The sequence below is a fragment of the Osmerus mordax genome, chromosome 1 (assembly GCF_038355195.1).
Source record: "Osmerus mordax isolate fOsmMor3 chromosome 1, fOsmMor3.pri, whole genome shotgun sequence".
NCBI lineage: Eukaryota > Metazoa > Chordata > Actinopteri > Osmeriformes > Osmeridae > Osmerus > Osmerus mordax.
In genome coordinates this window covers 16526184-16538913 of record NC_090050.1, presented here as the reverse complement: position 1 = coordinate 16538913, position 12730 = coordinate 16526184, and the positions used below count along the sequence as shown (strand labels likewise).

The following is a 12730-nucleotide window of genomic DNA, read 5'->3' as shown; positions in this document are numbered from 1 at the left end:
TCACTGTTGTGCATTAGAACCTGAGCATGCTAGCAACTCCAGCAGGAAAGAGCTTGGAGGTTATGAGTATCAACCAACTGTCAGTGCCCCTCCCTGCCTGGTTCACCCCCAAGAACAATAGTTACTGTGTCCCATTCATTAACATCTTCAGTTTGGACACAAACCATACTAACCATGCCAGGTTGCAACCTGAACAGCTGGTTATTATATTTTGTGTGTAATGAATGCAGCAAAAGGGATTGTAACAGTAGAATCATGGGGCCATGTATTGTATTAAACAAACATCATAAATATTTCTCAGGACACATCATTTATGTACATCTCTTTATTTTATTTATATCAGAAAATATGCACAACATGAACAAATATTTATTTAATCATCACAAAAGAAAAAGGTGCTCAACAGTATGGTTTGAGTTTGGGTAAAATAAAGCAGGTGTTGGGATCCATGATGCTTTCCTCAGGATCACATAGTCTCCTGATCCTTGTTAGACTTTAAAACACACCAAAGACATGAGAATACAGACAGAGCCATGGCATGTAGAGCCTCTGTGAGGCAGCCTTCATTCTAAGCACTGTCCTTGTCAGTGAAGCCCACAGCCAACCAGAGTATCAATCTTAAAAGTGTTGTTCACTATACCAGTGACATTTTACATGATGGAGTACAGGACATCAGACAAACTCTAAACAATTCTTCAGGAGTACATCTTACATACCTCGTGGACAGATCTCCAGACAGAGACTCATACGAGTATAGGACTAAGCCATCTGAATGGAGAACCTCTTTTGATTTGTAGTATATTTTCGTCAAAGAATAGGATTTATTTATCCTACACCTTTCTACATTCCAGTCTCAATTGCTCTCTAGGCTAGCTTCTTCAGAAGTCCTGAGGCCTTGTCTTCATCTCCACACTCTTAAAGGAGTAGCGCTCCCCGCTGCGGCTGTCCGTCAGGATGTACCATGTGCCCCAGTAGATGCCATTGGTCAGCCCGCTATAGCGCCCACGATAGTAGCGTCCGTTCAGATTGGCAGCCAGGCAGGCATCAAACCACCAACCAGCACCATAGTACTGTGCACAGTTACCAGCTGTGTAGCGGTCATGGTCACGGTCGTTGGTGCTGAATGCTCGGCCGTCGTGGTTGTAGCGTTTGCTGTAGCTAAGTGAGTTGCCAGCATCACCAGAGTACTCCCGAGCTGTCAGACGATACCTAAGAGGCAAAGAGAAGGAAAGAGCATAACATGATGTGTGGTGTTTTGTGCGTGTGGGTTCACGGAGCTGACAGTGCTTTCCCCATCACCTTTGTGTCTCTGAGGCCACTCTGAAGGTGTTGTAGGTGGCATGGCGCCGTTGCTGGTGCCAGTCCTCCAGCTGAATGCGGAGCTGGTACTGGCCAGAGGAGGTGAGGCCATGCAGAGCTGCGTTCCCCAGCCAGTGTTCCCCTTGGGGAGATCCAAAGCCCTCCTGGTACTCCTGCCATGTCCGGTTGAAGTCCAGCAAGCCGTCTCTCCGAGTCTGAAACACTGTCCATCCCCCGCCTGCTGTCTCCATGTCACATGAAGCCTGGCCAGAAAAATGGTTGATTGTACATTCATAAGTGTGTGTGCCTGTGTGTGTGTGACTGTTCATGTGTGTGATGTTAACATGTGTGTGTGTGTGTTTATAAAGTACCTCCAGCGCAGGTCTTTGTTGGTCAGGCTGAATGGTGTAAATTCCATTCTCTTTGATCCCTATGCGATAGATCTCAGCACAGTCCTGAGGAAACTGCCTTGCTGAAGGGGCAACTGCAAACGCACACACACACACACACTTACTTGTGAATGTTGGTACACCTATTAATACACACATAAACACACACAAACAGGCACACACACTACTGTTGTGCCCTCTGCTCTCACCTGTTGGTGAGTGTTGTGTAATACTCCTGAGCAGAAGCAGCAGATCCTTCTCCCCCTCTCTTCCCACTGCTGCCCCCTCTGTCCACACAAACAGAGAGCTGGGGGTCAGAGTCACATCACACTGTGGATATGCAGCAATCTATCGACTATATTGGTAGATGCATAGGGACTTGTATTGTATTGCATGGGTGAGATCTTGGGCTGCGTGATGGTCATGAGATACTAGTGATCTGTCTACCCAACTCACCACACACAGTCTGACATTCCTGTGCACTCACCTCTGACCGAGACTGCGCAGGCCTGTTTGCTAGGTATGTGTGTGTGTGTTGACCATACCATGCCAGAGGACTGTGTGTGAGTGTACATGTGTGTATATGTGTGAAGGTAGAAAGAGAGAGCATGCTTTATCGTGGTTTGGGGTTAGGGTTAGGGTTAAGGTTAGGGTTAGTGTGTGGGGGTATTTGTGTTCCTCACCAAGTCGTTTGGCCATTGCTCTGAGGGCCTGACTGTGACAGTGGAGGTCACACTCTGTCAGCACAGAGGCCATCAAAGCCAGGATGGCCCCTAGTGTGTCCCCTCCCGGCTGGGCCCCTTGGCCCCTGGTGGCCCCTGGTTCCTGGAGGGAACGCATGCAGCTCTGAAGCTGAACCAGGCGATCTGACACATCCCCCATCTGCAGGAACACCACACATACACCCTCAAAGGTTGCTGGTTGCATCACACACAAGCATGCATGCTCAAACAAACATACACAGACAAGTATTCAGAGGTCTCATTACACACATATAGCCTCTCACACAAGGGGCAAACAAAGAAGATAAGTTGACTCAATCGCTCTTTCACACTTACATCAGCCTTAGTCACTGCAGGCACACCTGTCACTGCATGAGCTCAGCACAGCCATATGATTTGGACAGCTTTACCTCCAAGTCTAAATTTACTCCTGCTTTGATTCTCATCACTGGACAGTGTCTGTCAGGTGGTGCCTGGTTTGTCAGTGCCTCAACTCCCCAGAGTAGGAACCTGCTGGCTCTGTGCAGAGAGCCATTCTAATGAATGCTCAACACTGTTTCAGTCTGTTAAGTGACGTCATCTCACACACGTCTTTCCCCTCAGTGTTACCCTCCACAACATAGCTAACTCAGAGTTCCAGTATAGCTTGTTGAAGCCAAAGTATATCTACTCAGTCAGACAGACATTGTCCAGGCCTTCCGCTTCATGACGGAGCACATAATTATCATTGTTTTGCCTCTACAATACCTTAAGGCCACAATCTCCTTCGACTACATTCTACAGTCAAAATAACAGGATGTGACCTTGGCATGACCTGGACGTGATGCCACTCACCTTGGTCTGCACCTGTTGGAGTTCCTGTCTGTGCTCCACCCTCAGAGGTGAGTCTGAAGAGGATGGGGCCGCAGCCACCACCCTGCAGCCTGACGCCCCCGAGCGCCCCTCACACATCCCGGCCCCCGTCCCTGGCCGTATGGGTGGAGCGGCCACCAGGCTGTCCCTGCAGGGGGGATGGGGGCAGGTGGAGAGAGCTTCTGGAGGAGACAGTACGGCTCCCACGCACAGAGACAGCAATGGCAGCATGCTGAGAGAGCCAAGTGGAATCATGGGAAATCTGAAAAAGGGGTTGAAGTCACACAAAATCCACTCTTGTTGAAAATCTTTCACTATCCGTGTTTTGCAGGTTTTCACCTAAAATGTGTTGCTTTTTGTCAGCTTAAGGTCCCAAATCCTGGTAACTCCTGACTTCTTGACAGTTTCTTGTTAGTGATTTGAGTCCGTTGCTTCGATTGATATCAGTATGTTCCTTTCTTTATCTATGTAGCCTATTTCTTTATTAATCTCTTCATCAGCATAAAGGATTAGTACAAAATAATGAAGTAGGTTTCTGTTTAATCTAGTTACGTATCCGTGTTTCTTTAACTTTTTCTATCTGTGTCTGTATCTGTATCTACAAACTTCAACCTCTTAACTTCTCTGTCCCTCTGGTCACCTTCTCACACTCTACCTCCCTCTCTCTGTCTCTGGTAGTGAGGGTGCTTTGGCTCAGATTCCTAGATAACTGCGGCTCTCTTTGCTCTCTGACACGCACTAATGCACCCACCCCCGATACACACACACGCACACACACACACGCATAATCTACTCACCTCTTTGACTCATCTTCTCTCTCACTTGCACTCTCTCAGTTGCACGCACACACACCACCACACACGCCAACACACACACATAGCTAAATAAACATTGATGATGTACAGTTTTGTAATGTTAATCCCACTCAGTCACACATATGCACACAAAAATACAGTTTATGGTCACACGAAGCAGCACCTTTACACTGCTGCAGACTGTCTCTTGACTTTCACTTTTTTTCTGTCTCACACAGGCTCATGCTTGAGTCACATTTTCTACACCTCCTTCCTCTCTCCTTCTTTTTAATCTCTCTATCTCTCTCAGTCCCCACCTCTGAATCTCTCCCCATGTGTCTATGTTAAGATGTGTGTAGGACTAAGTGAGTTGTCGCTAATGCATAGTCATGTCGGTGTTTGTCTGTCAGTATTCCCATAAAGTTGAGACACTGCCTCTCCCACACCCCTCCTTTCCCTCTTTCTCACTTTTGTCAACCTCCTTTGTGTCGTGTTGGTGTTTACAATGGAGTTCCTTAGAGGCCATAAAAACTAGACTTGAATGGGGGTGAGAAAGCAGGAATTCCTCTACAAACAGTAAGGTCATCAGATGCGACAAAATGACACACTTCAACTTCTGCAGAACACACACACACACACACACCAACATAAACACACATCATCCAAGTCAGGGGGCACACCAGGCTACCATTCCAACCTCTTCTTTCATATAGGCTTCAGAGTATAGAATGACGTCAGCAATCATGCAATAAGAGACTTTCAGAAATGTTTAAGGGTCAGGGCGAATTGGAGATATGTGATATAAGAACACTCTCATATGGTCCTGGGATTTGGGGCAGGTGTTTAATATATAACCTAAACCAGAATGACTGTTGTAGCTTAGTCATTTTATATGAGAGTTATACATAGTAATTGACCATTAACCTTGATTTGGATTCTGATACAAAAAGATATTGGTGATCAGAGTTCATTTAGCTCAGCCAACACAATATTGCTGATTTCAAATGATTTTGAGGTGAGCTGAGAGTGTCCTCTAGTGGTGTTTTGATATTATGATTTACTGATGTATGTGATATTACCAGAGATGACACATGTCCTTCACTCAAGTAGAAGTACAGATACTCATGTTTAAAAAAAAGACTGGTAAAAGATGAAGTGCTGACAACACTTTTTCTCTCAAGTTACAGTAAAGAAGTATGGGCTCTGACATATACTTGAGTAAAAAGTATCCATTGCTACTACCTACCATTAAAGACATGTTAATAATTAACACGCTTGGTTATGCATGCTCATGTTCACAACAGTGTCAAGCTAGTTGGATTGTGTGCTTTTTGAATGCATGGTCCTTACTCTATATTTACCACTTTTTGTTTTTGGTCACAGTCAAGTGCACATTCTCTGGGACAGTAAGACCATGGGCGGGGCTCACGCATGTTCTGCGTGACCACGTTGAGCGCGTCAACGCGAGTGTTGTTGTGGAGGAAGTGAAAGAGGGTAAAGAAAAAGAAAAAATTCGTGCGCGAAGGGTATGTTGCCAGACTGAACTCAGTTCAAGACATTTTATATCATATGTGGCGAATATCGTTAGTTGATATCACGAGCTTGCACTAAAGACGAGAGAAAAGTACAACCTGTTACGCTGCGTTACAAAATAACTGACTAGCCAGTTATCTTAAAACTGTTGGTGGTAGGCTAGAAAGGTCTTGCAGGCTACGCTACAGTAGATACCTACGCGATATAGCTAGACTAGCTAGCTGCGCTGTCAACTGTGGGGCACTGCGTCGCAGACAACCTGTCCCAGCTGAACAATAGAAAGCTAGACAGTTAGCTGGCTAGCTCTAATATTGTAAGAAAATAATTATCGGGCTTGTCTGGAGTTGAAGGTAAGTGCCGATGACAACTTTGAGCGTATAGTTTGTTTTAGTTATTTAGCTAAACAGAGCCCCCCCAGCGGCGGTGACTGGGCGAAATGTTCAACCGAGATTTGTAATAGCTTGTGGTTGTACTGTCTGTATAGCTGTCTGGGGTGGCTTCTGACTGTGGTGACGACGGTTTGAGAAATAATCGGAGGGTGCTAGAGCAAATTAAGGTCAATACTTAAATGAATACTGAAATGAAATCAGTGCAAGTGCCTCGACTGGCATTATTTGTATTTGTGGGTTATCCTAGGAAGCATAAAGGCAAAAAGAAGCTTAGCTAACTATCGTATGGATGAACTCGTGACCCAGTCTTTGGTTAACTATAAATCTAAGGGACTTTCAAGAGTGACTCGATACAGACTTGAAATGCTTTGTCACATGTTACTATGACTGACTAGCTACATCACAAATTGTCCTCGGTTAACACACGAACGACATGTTAAAAGTATTTCTAAGTAAATTACTTACTGCTACCAACCTCAACCGTTCAGAGTTCGGACAGGATCCGATTTTCCCAATACAGTATCATGGGTTAGAGATTTGAGGGGGTACATCAGAGAACATTATGGTTACATACAGCATTCTGAATCATGGCTTTTACCTGGACATGCACCACCAATTCAGAGTAAACCTTTCTAGCTAAAATAACGTTACGTTAAACAGTCTACTGGGCACTTTGTTTTGACCATGTTCGTTGGCTGTGTCTACCTGTACTTCATATTGTTGCAGTGTCACAACTCATGCTAAAAGTGTCTCATAGTTTTCAGGGTCACCAGTGGATCTGTCAACATGGTCACTGGAGGGAGTGTGTTATTGTGTGACACAAGATGTACTGAGCAATGAACTCTATGCTCTATCGGACTGTGCACAAGGAGGCTATATTTAGAGGTTTGTTTTTGTCATTCCGGGTGCCCAGCTGTACCTAGTAGGCATGCAAATGAGTAGTTGGAGTTCCAGGACCCCCTCTCTCTATGTATGTTGGCTACTGAAAGCAGAGTTGTATAGGCAACCAGTCCAGAGTTCAGCTGCAGCCTCTCTTAAACAGTGTAGGAGTGCAGAGTAACAGACCATAACCAACAAGCACTGGTCTACTATGCATAACCTAAGCTCTTTATTGAAGTTGTAGAACATACATTACACTTACCCCTGGAAAGGTAGTTACAATATATTTTATGTCTATGAGTCTATGAGACAGCTTGCTCCTGACATATAGCCTGTTTGATGTTGGGGGGAGAGGTAGTTGTGAGGACAGAGGATTGGCTTCTCCTGCAGTCATGTGACAGTGGACTGAACATGCTGAGAACCTCATGCTCTTCTGCTGAAGACTCCACTCACTATGCCACTGGATGGAGGAGGACAGAGGCTAGTGTGTTAACATCTGGTGAAGGGCTACATATGGGAAGATTTCAGAGTGGGCAGTGGGGTAAATTAGAGGGTTTAGGGTGATATAGACTACATTAGACATTAGCGATTGCAGTGTTGGTGTGTGAATAGGATGGAGGCCATGACCCGTGTTTTCAGAAGTCATACAGTAGTAGTGCTGGTTCAACCTATTTTTACTGAGCACTCTTACTATGAGAAGCTTGAGTAGTAGTAGAGCTGTGAGGCGGAGACTACTTGTGCTGTAGGGAATTCTCTTGAATGCCATTCTTCACTGCAGACTACCGTCTTTGTTGAACTAGTCTGATAGCTGGTAAGAATGAATTTAAACAAAGCTTGTTATTCTGCTACATTGTTTTTCTTTAAGTGGAAGAGGAGATTGTGGAATTTCACTTTTGAGATCACAATGATATTCTGTTGTCTTATGTTCTCCATCAGGGCTATACAAATACAAATATATAAAACTCCAATATGTTCTACATCAAGTTGAGTTTGCTGACCCTGTGGAAGCATAGTGCCTTTGGGAATGTCTACTAGAGGGGATTAGGAAAGAGTTTTATGTTTGGATCTGCCCCATTAAGAGGAAGCATAATACAGCCAGCTCTCCAATTCACTTCCTGTGTGTGTGTCTGCGCATGCACGCCAGCGAGAGAGTAAGAGGGGGAGAATGATATGTTGCTCGTGACTTCGACCAGCAGCTTAAAAAGCACATGACTGAAATGAATGGAGCTCAAATCTTATTGGTCAAGTGGCAAAGGAGTCTTCACAAAGCTAACTAATTCACATAGGACCTACATCCTATAGCATTGTCTATGCTGAGAGACACACATTGTGGTAGCAAAGACATAGTTTTAAAAATTGTGGATCAATTTAACAATAATAGACGATAAGCTCCTGTATTTCTTTGCTGGAAGTAAGTCATTATCTAGGCGGGTAACCAGTGTAGGATGAGATGCTGCAAATAGTATGTATTTGACAGCCCATTAAGCCAACGGCGTACCCATAATTCCTATTCTAACTTGTTGTCATGGATCTCTCCCCAGGATTGACAACATGACGTCCAGGAAGAAAGTGCTTCTGAAAGTCATCATTCTGGGGGATTCTGGGTGAGTACTCAACAAGCGTCTAGTTGGTTAGTTTTAACAGTAGATTAAATGTCTGTGAATAAAATGGTATCTGTTTTCAATATTTAAAAGATGGCTTTTATCCCTGTTACATTATGTCTTCTCCTGGTCACATATATTCAATTATTTTCTTACACTGATAGACATTTCAGATATTAAAATGTACATTCTCTGCAGGGCACAGGTTTTGATTTGAAAGGTTATTCTACCTCCCAGCATTGGGACCCCATAGATTGCAATTAATTAAACATTTATTTCCTTCCCATCTCGCTCTGTATTTCTCCTTCTCTTCTTCTGCTTTCTCTCTACGTGAAAGTGTGGGCAAGACCTCCCTGATGAACCAGTATGTGAACAAGAAGTTCAGCAACCAATACAAAGCCACGATAGGAGCAGATTTCTTGACCAAGGAGGTGATGGTGGACGACCGACTCGTCACAATGCAGGTACACTAGCTCACTGAAAATTCTGGTTCATCCCTCATAAAATCCAGGAATACATCAAATGAGAGTCTGAGTTAAGGTTACAGCATTTTATACTGTGTGGAAGTTGAATGACTGAGGGCTGATTTCACAGACACAGATTAAGCCTAGTCTAAGCCAAAACTGCCCATGAGTGGGGGTCAGATGGCTGAGCGGTTAGGGAATCGGGCTTTTACTCAGAAGGTTGCCGGTTCGATTCTTGGCCATGCAAATGCTTGTGAAGAATAGAAATACTTAATTTATAATCAATTATTTAGTTAGAATGGTGGCACTACCGTAATATTGGGTTCAGGACATCAGGAAACCTAAGTTAATGTGTAATTATCAGTCTAATCTTAAGGAATGGATTTGTTGTAAGTGTAGAGCCAATTCTAACATTTAGTGAACACGCACACATCAAAATATATTTTACAACAAATGTATTAAAGTAAGGTCAACATGGATAGTATAACCAAGTTAGATTATGAATTTGATATGAGAGATTGGTTTGAATGAACAGAATGAAATGGTCTAACTTCCAGAAAGACAGAAATTGTACAGTCAATGATTATATGCCAACCGAACCGCCAATGCCATGTTCGTGGAGGAAAGAGCGTTAGACATAGTTACGTTTGATCAGGATTGATCAATGAGGTTTAGGGCAGTTCGCGCCCAAGGCCCATTTGCAAGCTAGCAGGATGACCTCACATGCAGTGGGGAAGTCCCCAAAAAATAGGCAGCTGTCAGTGCCTGTCAAGTGATTTTCATGCAAAGACACAGCTAGTGATAACTGACTTACAATTACTGATATTGTGGGGCGGCTGTGGCTCAGGGGGTAGAGAGGGTTGTCTGTTAATCGCAAGGTTGGCGGTTCGATCCCCGACTCCTCCTAGGTCATGTGCCGAAGTATCCTTGAGCAAGACTCTGAACCCCAAGTTGCTCCCGATTGGCAGGCCGGCGCCTTGCATGGTAGCTCGCTGCCGTCGGTATGTGTGAGTGAGAGTATGAATGGGTGAATGAGAGGCAAACATTGTAAAGCGCTTTGAGTGCCGCTAAGGTAGAAAAGCGCTATATAAATGCAGTCCATATTGTTTGCCTTCAGTCCTCTAGCTTCAAAATTGATTAAAGGAAAACCATAGTGAACTAACATCCAACTGTGTGATCTAATCAGGAAGTTTAAAAATGATTCCTAGCCAAGAAACAAAGCATGTTACCAAACAAAGAATAGTTCATATCTTCCCTGTTAACGTTTGGCTTCTTACTTCCCGTTCATCTCTTTAATTCGAGAGAATTAAAGAGCGTTTGCTAAATGTAATTCCCCATTTTCCTTTTCTTTACCCCTTCCCCCCACACACACTTTCTCCCTCCTTCATTCCTATGTCCCCCTATCCTTCCAAACCACTCTCTCCATTTCCCTCCTTCCTGGTCAGATCTGGGACACAGCTGGGCAGGAGAGGTTCCAGTCATTGGGGGTAGCGTTCTACCGTGGGGCTGACTGCTGTGTGCTGGTATTTGATGTGACGGCTCCAAACACCTTCAAGACCTTAGACAGCTGGAGAGATGAGTTCCTGATCCAGGCTAGCCCCAGAGACCCGGAGAACTTCCCTTTTGTGGTTCTAGGCAACAAGATTGACCTGGAGAACAGACAGGTGAGCTAAAGTTTGAAAAAGTGACATATGAGGGCTGATTACGTAACATAATGTTGAATGTGGCCATAATCATAATATTTCCTCTCATCCACACATAGGTGACAACCAAAAGGGCCCAGGCCTGGTGTCAAAGTAAGAACAACATCCCTTACTTCGAGACCAGCGCTAAGGAAGCCATCAATGTAGAGCAAGCCTTCCAGACCATTGCACGCAATGCCCTCAAACAGGTGAGACACCGGCATCAGCACCATCTAGTTTTCAAACTAGACTTTGGAACTCTGCGGCGATATTGGTTGATGATTTATTGTTTAGGATGAATCTCACTTATTGTTATGTCCTCTTCTTCTCTCTCTCCCTTTTCCTCTTAGGAGACAGAGGTGGAGTTGTATAATGAATTCCCTGAACCCATTAAACTGGATAGGAATGACAGAGCCAAGCCTTCACAAGAGAGCTGCAGCTGCTGAAGTGGCGTTAGGACTATCTTCTCTCTGGCCTACTGGAACATCCCCACGACCCCACTCTCAGCACCTTTGTGGTCCCTACTCCTCCCTCAGAGTGAACTGCTCCTCTGGTCCGTCACAGATCATGTCACATTCCCGGCCCACCACAATCCCATTAGCTTCCCATTAATAGTGCACATGGGTGCACAGACTCGGTACCTACGGTACACACTCACTCCACACACAATGAATCTGGCACAAAAAAATAATGTTAAGTGAAGAATGACAGCTCACTCACTCACCTGTATTTCTAACTGCCCCCAGACTCCCTTCTGTTAATGCTATTAAGAAAGATGCAGCCATGTTTTAACAGAGCGAGTGGAAGATGCAGTGGCTGTTCCTACATAATGTGAGAGGAGGTGGCTTGGGACAGAATTCCTGTGATTTCTGGTCCTCTTCATTTTCTATTCTTGAAAAATATATTCATTATTTTCTCATATCTCAGTGAACTCCTTTATCTGTCTAACTATGGAGGAATAATGAACTGTATTTTTTTTAATTATTATTATTGGCTGTTGATGTAAAAGTCTTAAGCCAGTCTGGAGCGTATTTGTTAGCACTTTTTCCTCGTCGAGTTGATTTTTTTCATTGCCTTAAATGTTATACACGTAGTGGTCGGCATAATGACTACCACCCTTGTCAACAACCCATAAAGATCCTTTTAATCAAAAAACAAAACAAACACCTTTATGCCTGGTGGTGTCCACACCCTTTGTACAGTAGGTAGCACCGTGATCTGTTCTAAATTCACATTACAGGGCCAATATTCATAAATGAGGCAACAACAATAGAAAAGCTTAAGACGTAGACAATGTTATTATCCTAATTGTACTACTGATACTACTGTATGTAATTTGTCTGCCATTTTGTTTCAACACTAGATTTACAGATCTGTTGCCATACACCTCTTCTCTAATAACTGTCTCTGTTGCTACTGTTTCTTTTACTCTGCTGGTAGCTCAGGTTGGCAAGTTTGTTAATAAGTGCATAATATTAATTTTTAACAAATTGTGTACTACTATGTGTGTAGATGTAATAGATAAAATGCTGAGAGATGAAATGGGATTGGATGCTCTTTTTATCTGTGAGTTATAAAGAAATAGTCCAAGAATTTACCCTGGTATTGCTCTTTTCTTCCTAATAAAGCAACTGTGCTATGCCAATGATGTTGAAAAGTATTGGGATATCAAAAGAAGTTATAATAAAGTGTCTCTTGAATATAAACATTGATTGTCTGCATTGTGTCCATATATTTTAGCAATTAGTATAAAACTGCCAAAGTGGCAATGAAGAACAAATCTTTTTGGGTGTTGCTTTAGTTTCAGTTGGTGTCCATTGAGATCAAGCAATTAATGGGACTTATCATTACTGACTTGGAAGTATATAAGATAGGACACACACTGGTACAATCTCACTATAGCTTACAATAAAATGTAACTGTAGTCTGTTATGATTCTTTCTTATTGCAATTTAAATTTGTAATTCAGTTCGAGGCTCGCGTGAAGAGATGGGTGCAAATCTCGAATTGTCAATAGATTGCCACGCGAGGGCGTGTACTGTGCTAGTTTAAACAAATTAAATCAAAAATATTCCAAAACTGAAGTGGCTAAACAAGAAACCCATTATCAATTACGACTTACCCCA

The 12730-nt window shown here is 43.5% G+C and overlaps 2 protein-coding genes across 3 annotated transcripts; one reads left to right on the top strand and one right to left on the bottom strand.

Moving 5' to 3' along the window:
- Positions 1 to 878: 878 nt before the first annotated feature.
- Positions 879 to 3517, bottom strand: si:ch211-157b11.8 (fibrinogen-like protein 1). Its single transcript, XM_067256424.1, has 6 exons — positions 3245 to 3517; positions 2372 to 2570; positions 1898 to 1975; positions 1671 to 1783; positions 1300 to 1562; positions 879 to 1209 (listed from the first exon to the last, which is right to left on the bottom strand). Exons 1-6 carry the CDS (start codon positions 3515 to 3517, stop codon positions 879 to 881), a joined length of 1257 nt encoding a protein of 418 aa, XP_067112525.1.
- Positions 3518 to 5528: 2011 nt separating this feature from the next.
- On the top strand, positions 5529 to 11200 carry LOC136947171 (ras-related protein rab7-like). 2 transcript variants are annotated; one of them, XM_067241069.1, is made up of 6 exons: positions 5529 to 5582; positions 8399 to 8461; positions 8796 to 8922; positions 10368 to 10586; positions 10685 to 10813; positions 10955 to 11200. In XM_067241069.1, the coding sequence occupies exons 2-6, from the start codon at positions 8409 to 8411 to the stop codon at positions 11048 to 11050; spliced, it is 624 nt and encodes a 207-aa protein (XP_067097170.1). In that variant the 5' UTR covers positions 5529 to 5582; positions 8399 to 8408; the 3' UTR covers positions 11051 to 11200. The 2 variants fall into 2 exon arrangements, with proteins under 2 accessions (XP_067097170.1, XP_067097163.1); XM_067241062.1 differs by lacking the exon at positions 5529 to 5582 and adding an exon at positions 5799 to 5939.
- Positions 11201 to 12730: the final 1530 nt, after the last annotated feature.

Excerpts from the sequence above, each read along its gene's own strand:
- si:ch211-157b11.8 (XM_067256424.1), bottom strand. The coding sequence starts at position 3,517 with ATGATTCCACTTGGCTCTCTCAGCATGCTGCCATTGCTGTCTCTGTGC. Across the intron at positions 1,563-1,670 it reads AACAAAGACCTGCGCTGGAG|GCTTCATGTGACATGGAGAC; the intron begins GTACTTTATAAA and ends TTTTCTGGCCAG. Across the intron at positions 1,210-1,299 it reads GTGGCCTCAGAGACACAAAG|GTATCGTCTGACAGCTCGGG; the intron begins GTGATGGGGAAA and ends TTTGCCTCTTAG.
- LOC136947171 (XM_067241069.1), top strand. The coding sequence starts at position 8,409 with ATGACGTCCAGGAAGAAAGTGCTTCTGAAAGTCATCATTCTGGGGGAT. Across the intron at positions 10,587-10,684 it reads TTGACCTGGAGAACAGACAG|GTGACAACCAAAAGGGCCCA; the intron begins GTGAGCTAAAGT and ends ATCCACACATAG. Across the intron at positions 10,814-10,954 it reads CACGCAATGCCCTCAAACAG|GAGACAGAGGTGGAGTTGTA; the intron begins GTGAGACACCGG and ends TTTTCCTCTTAG.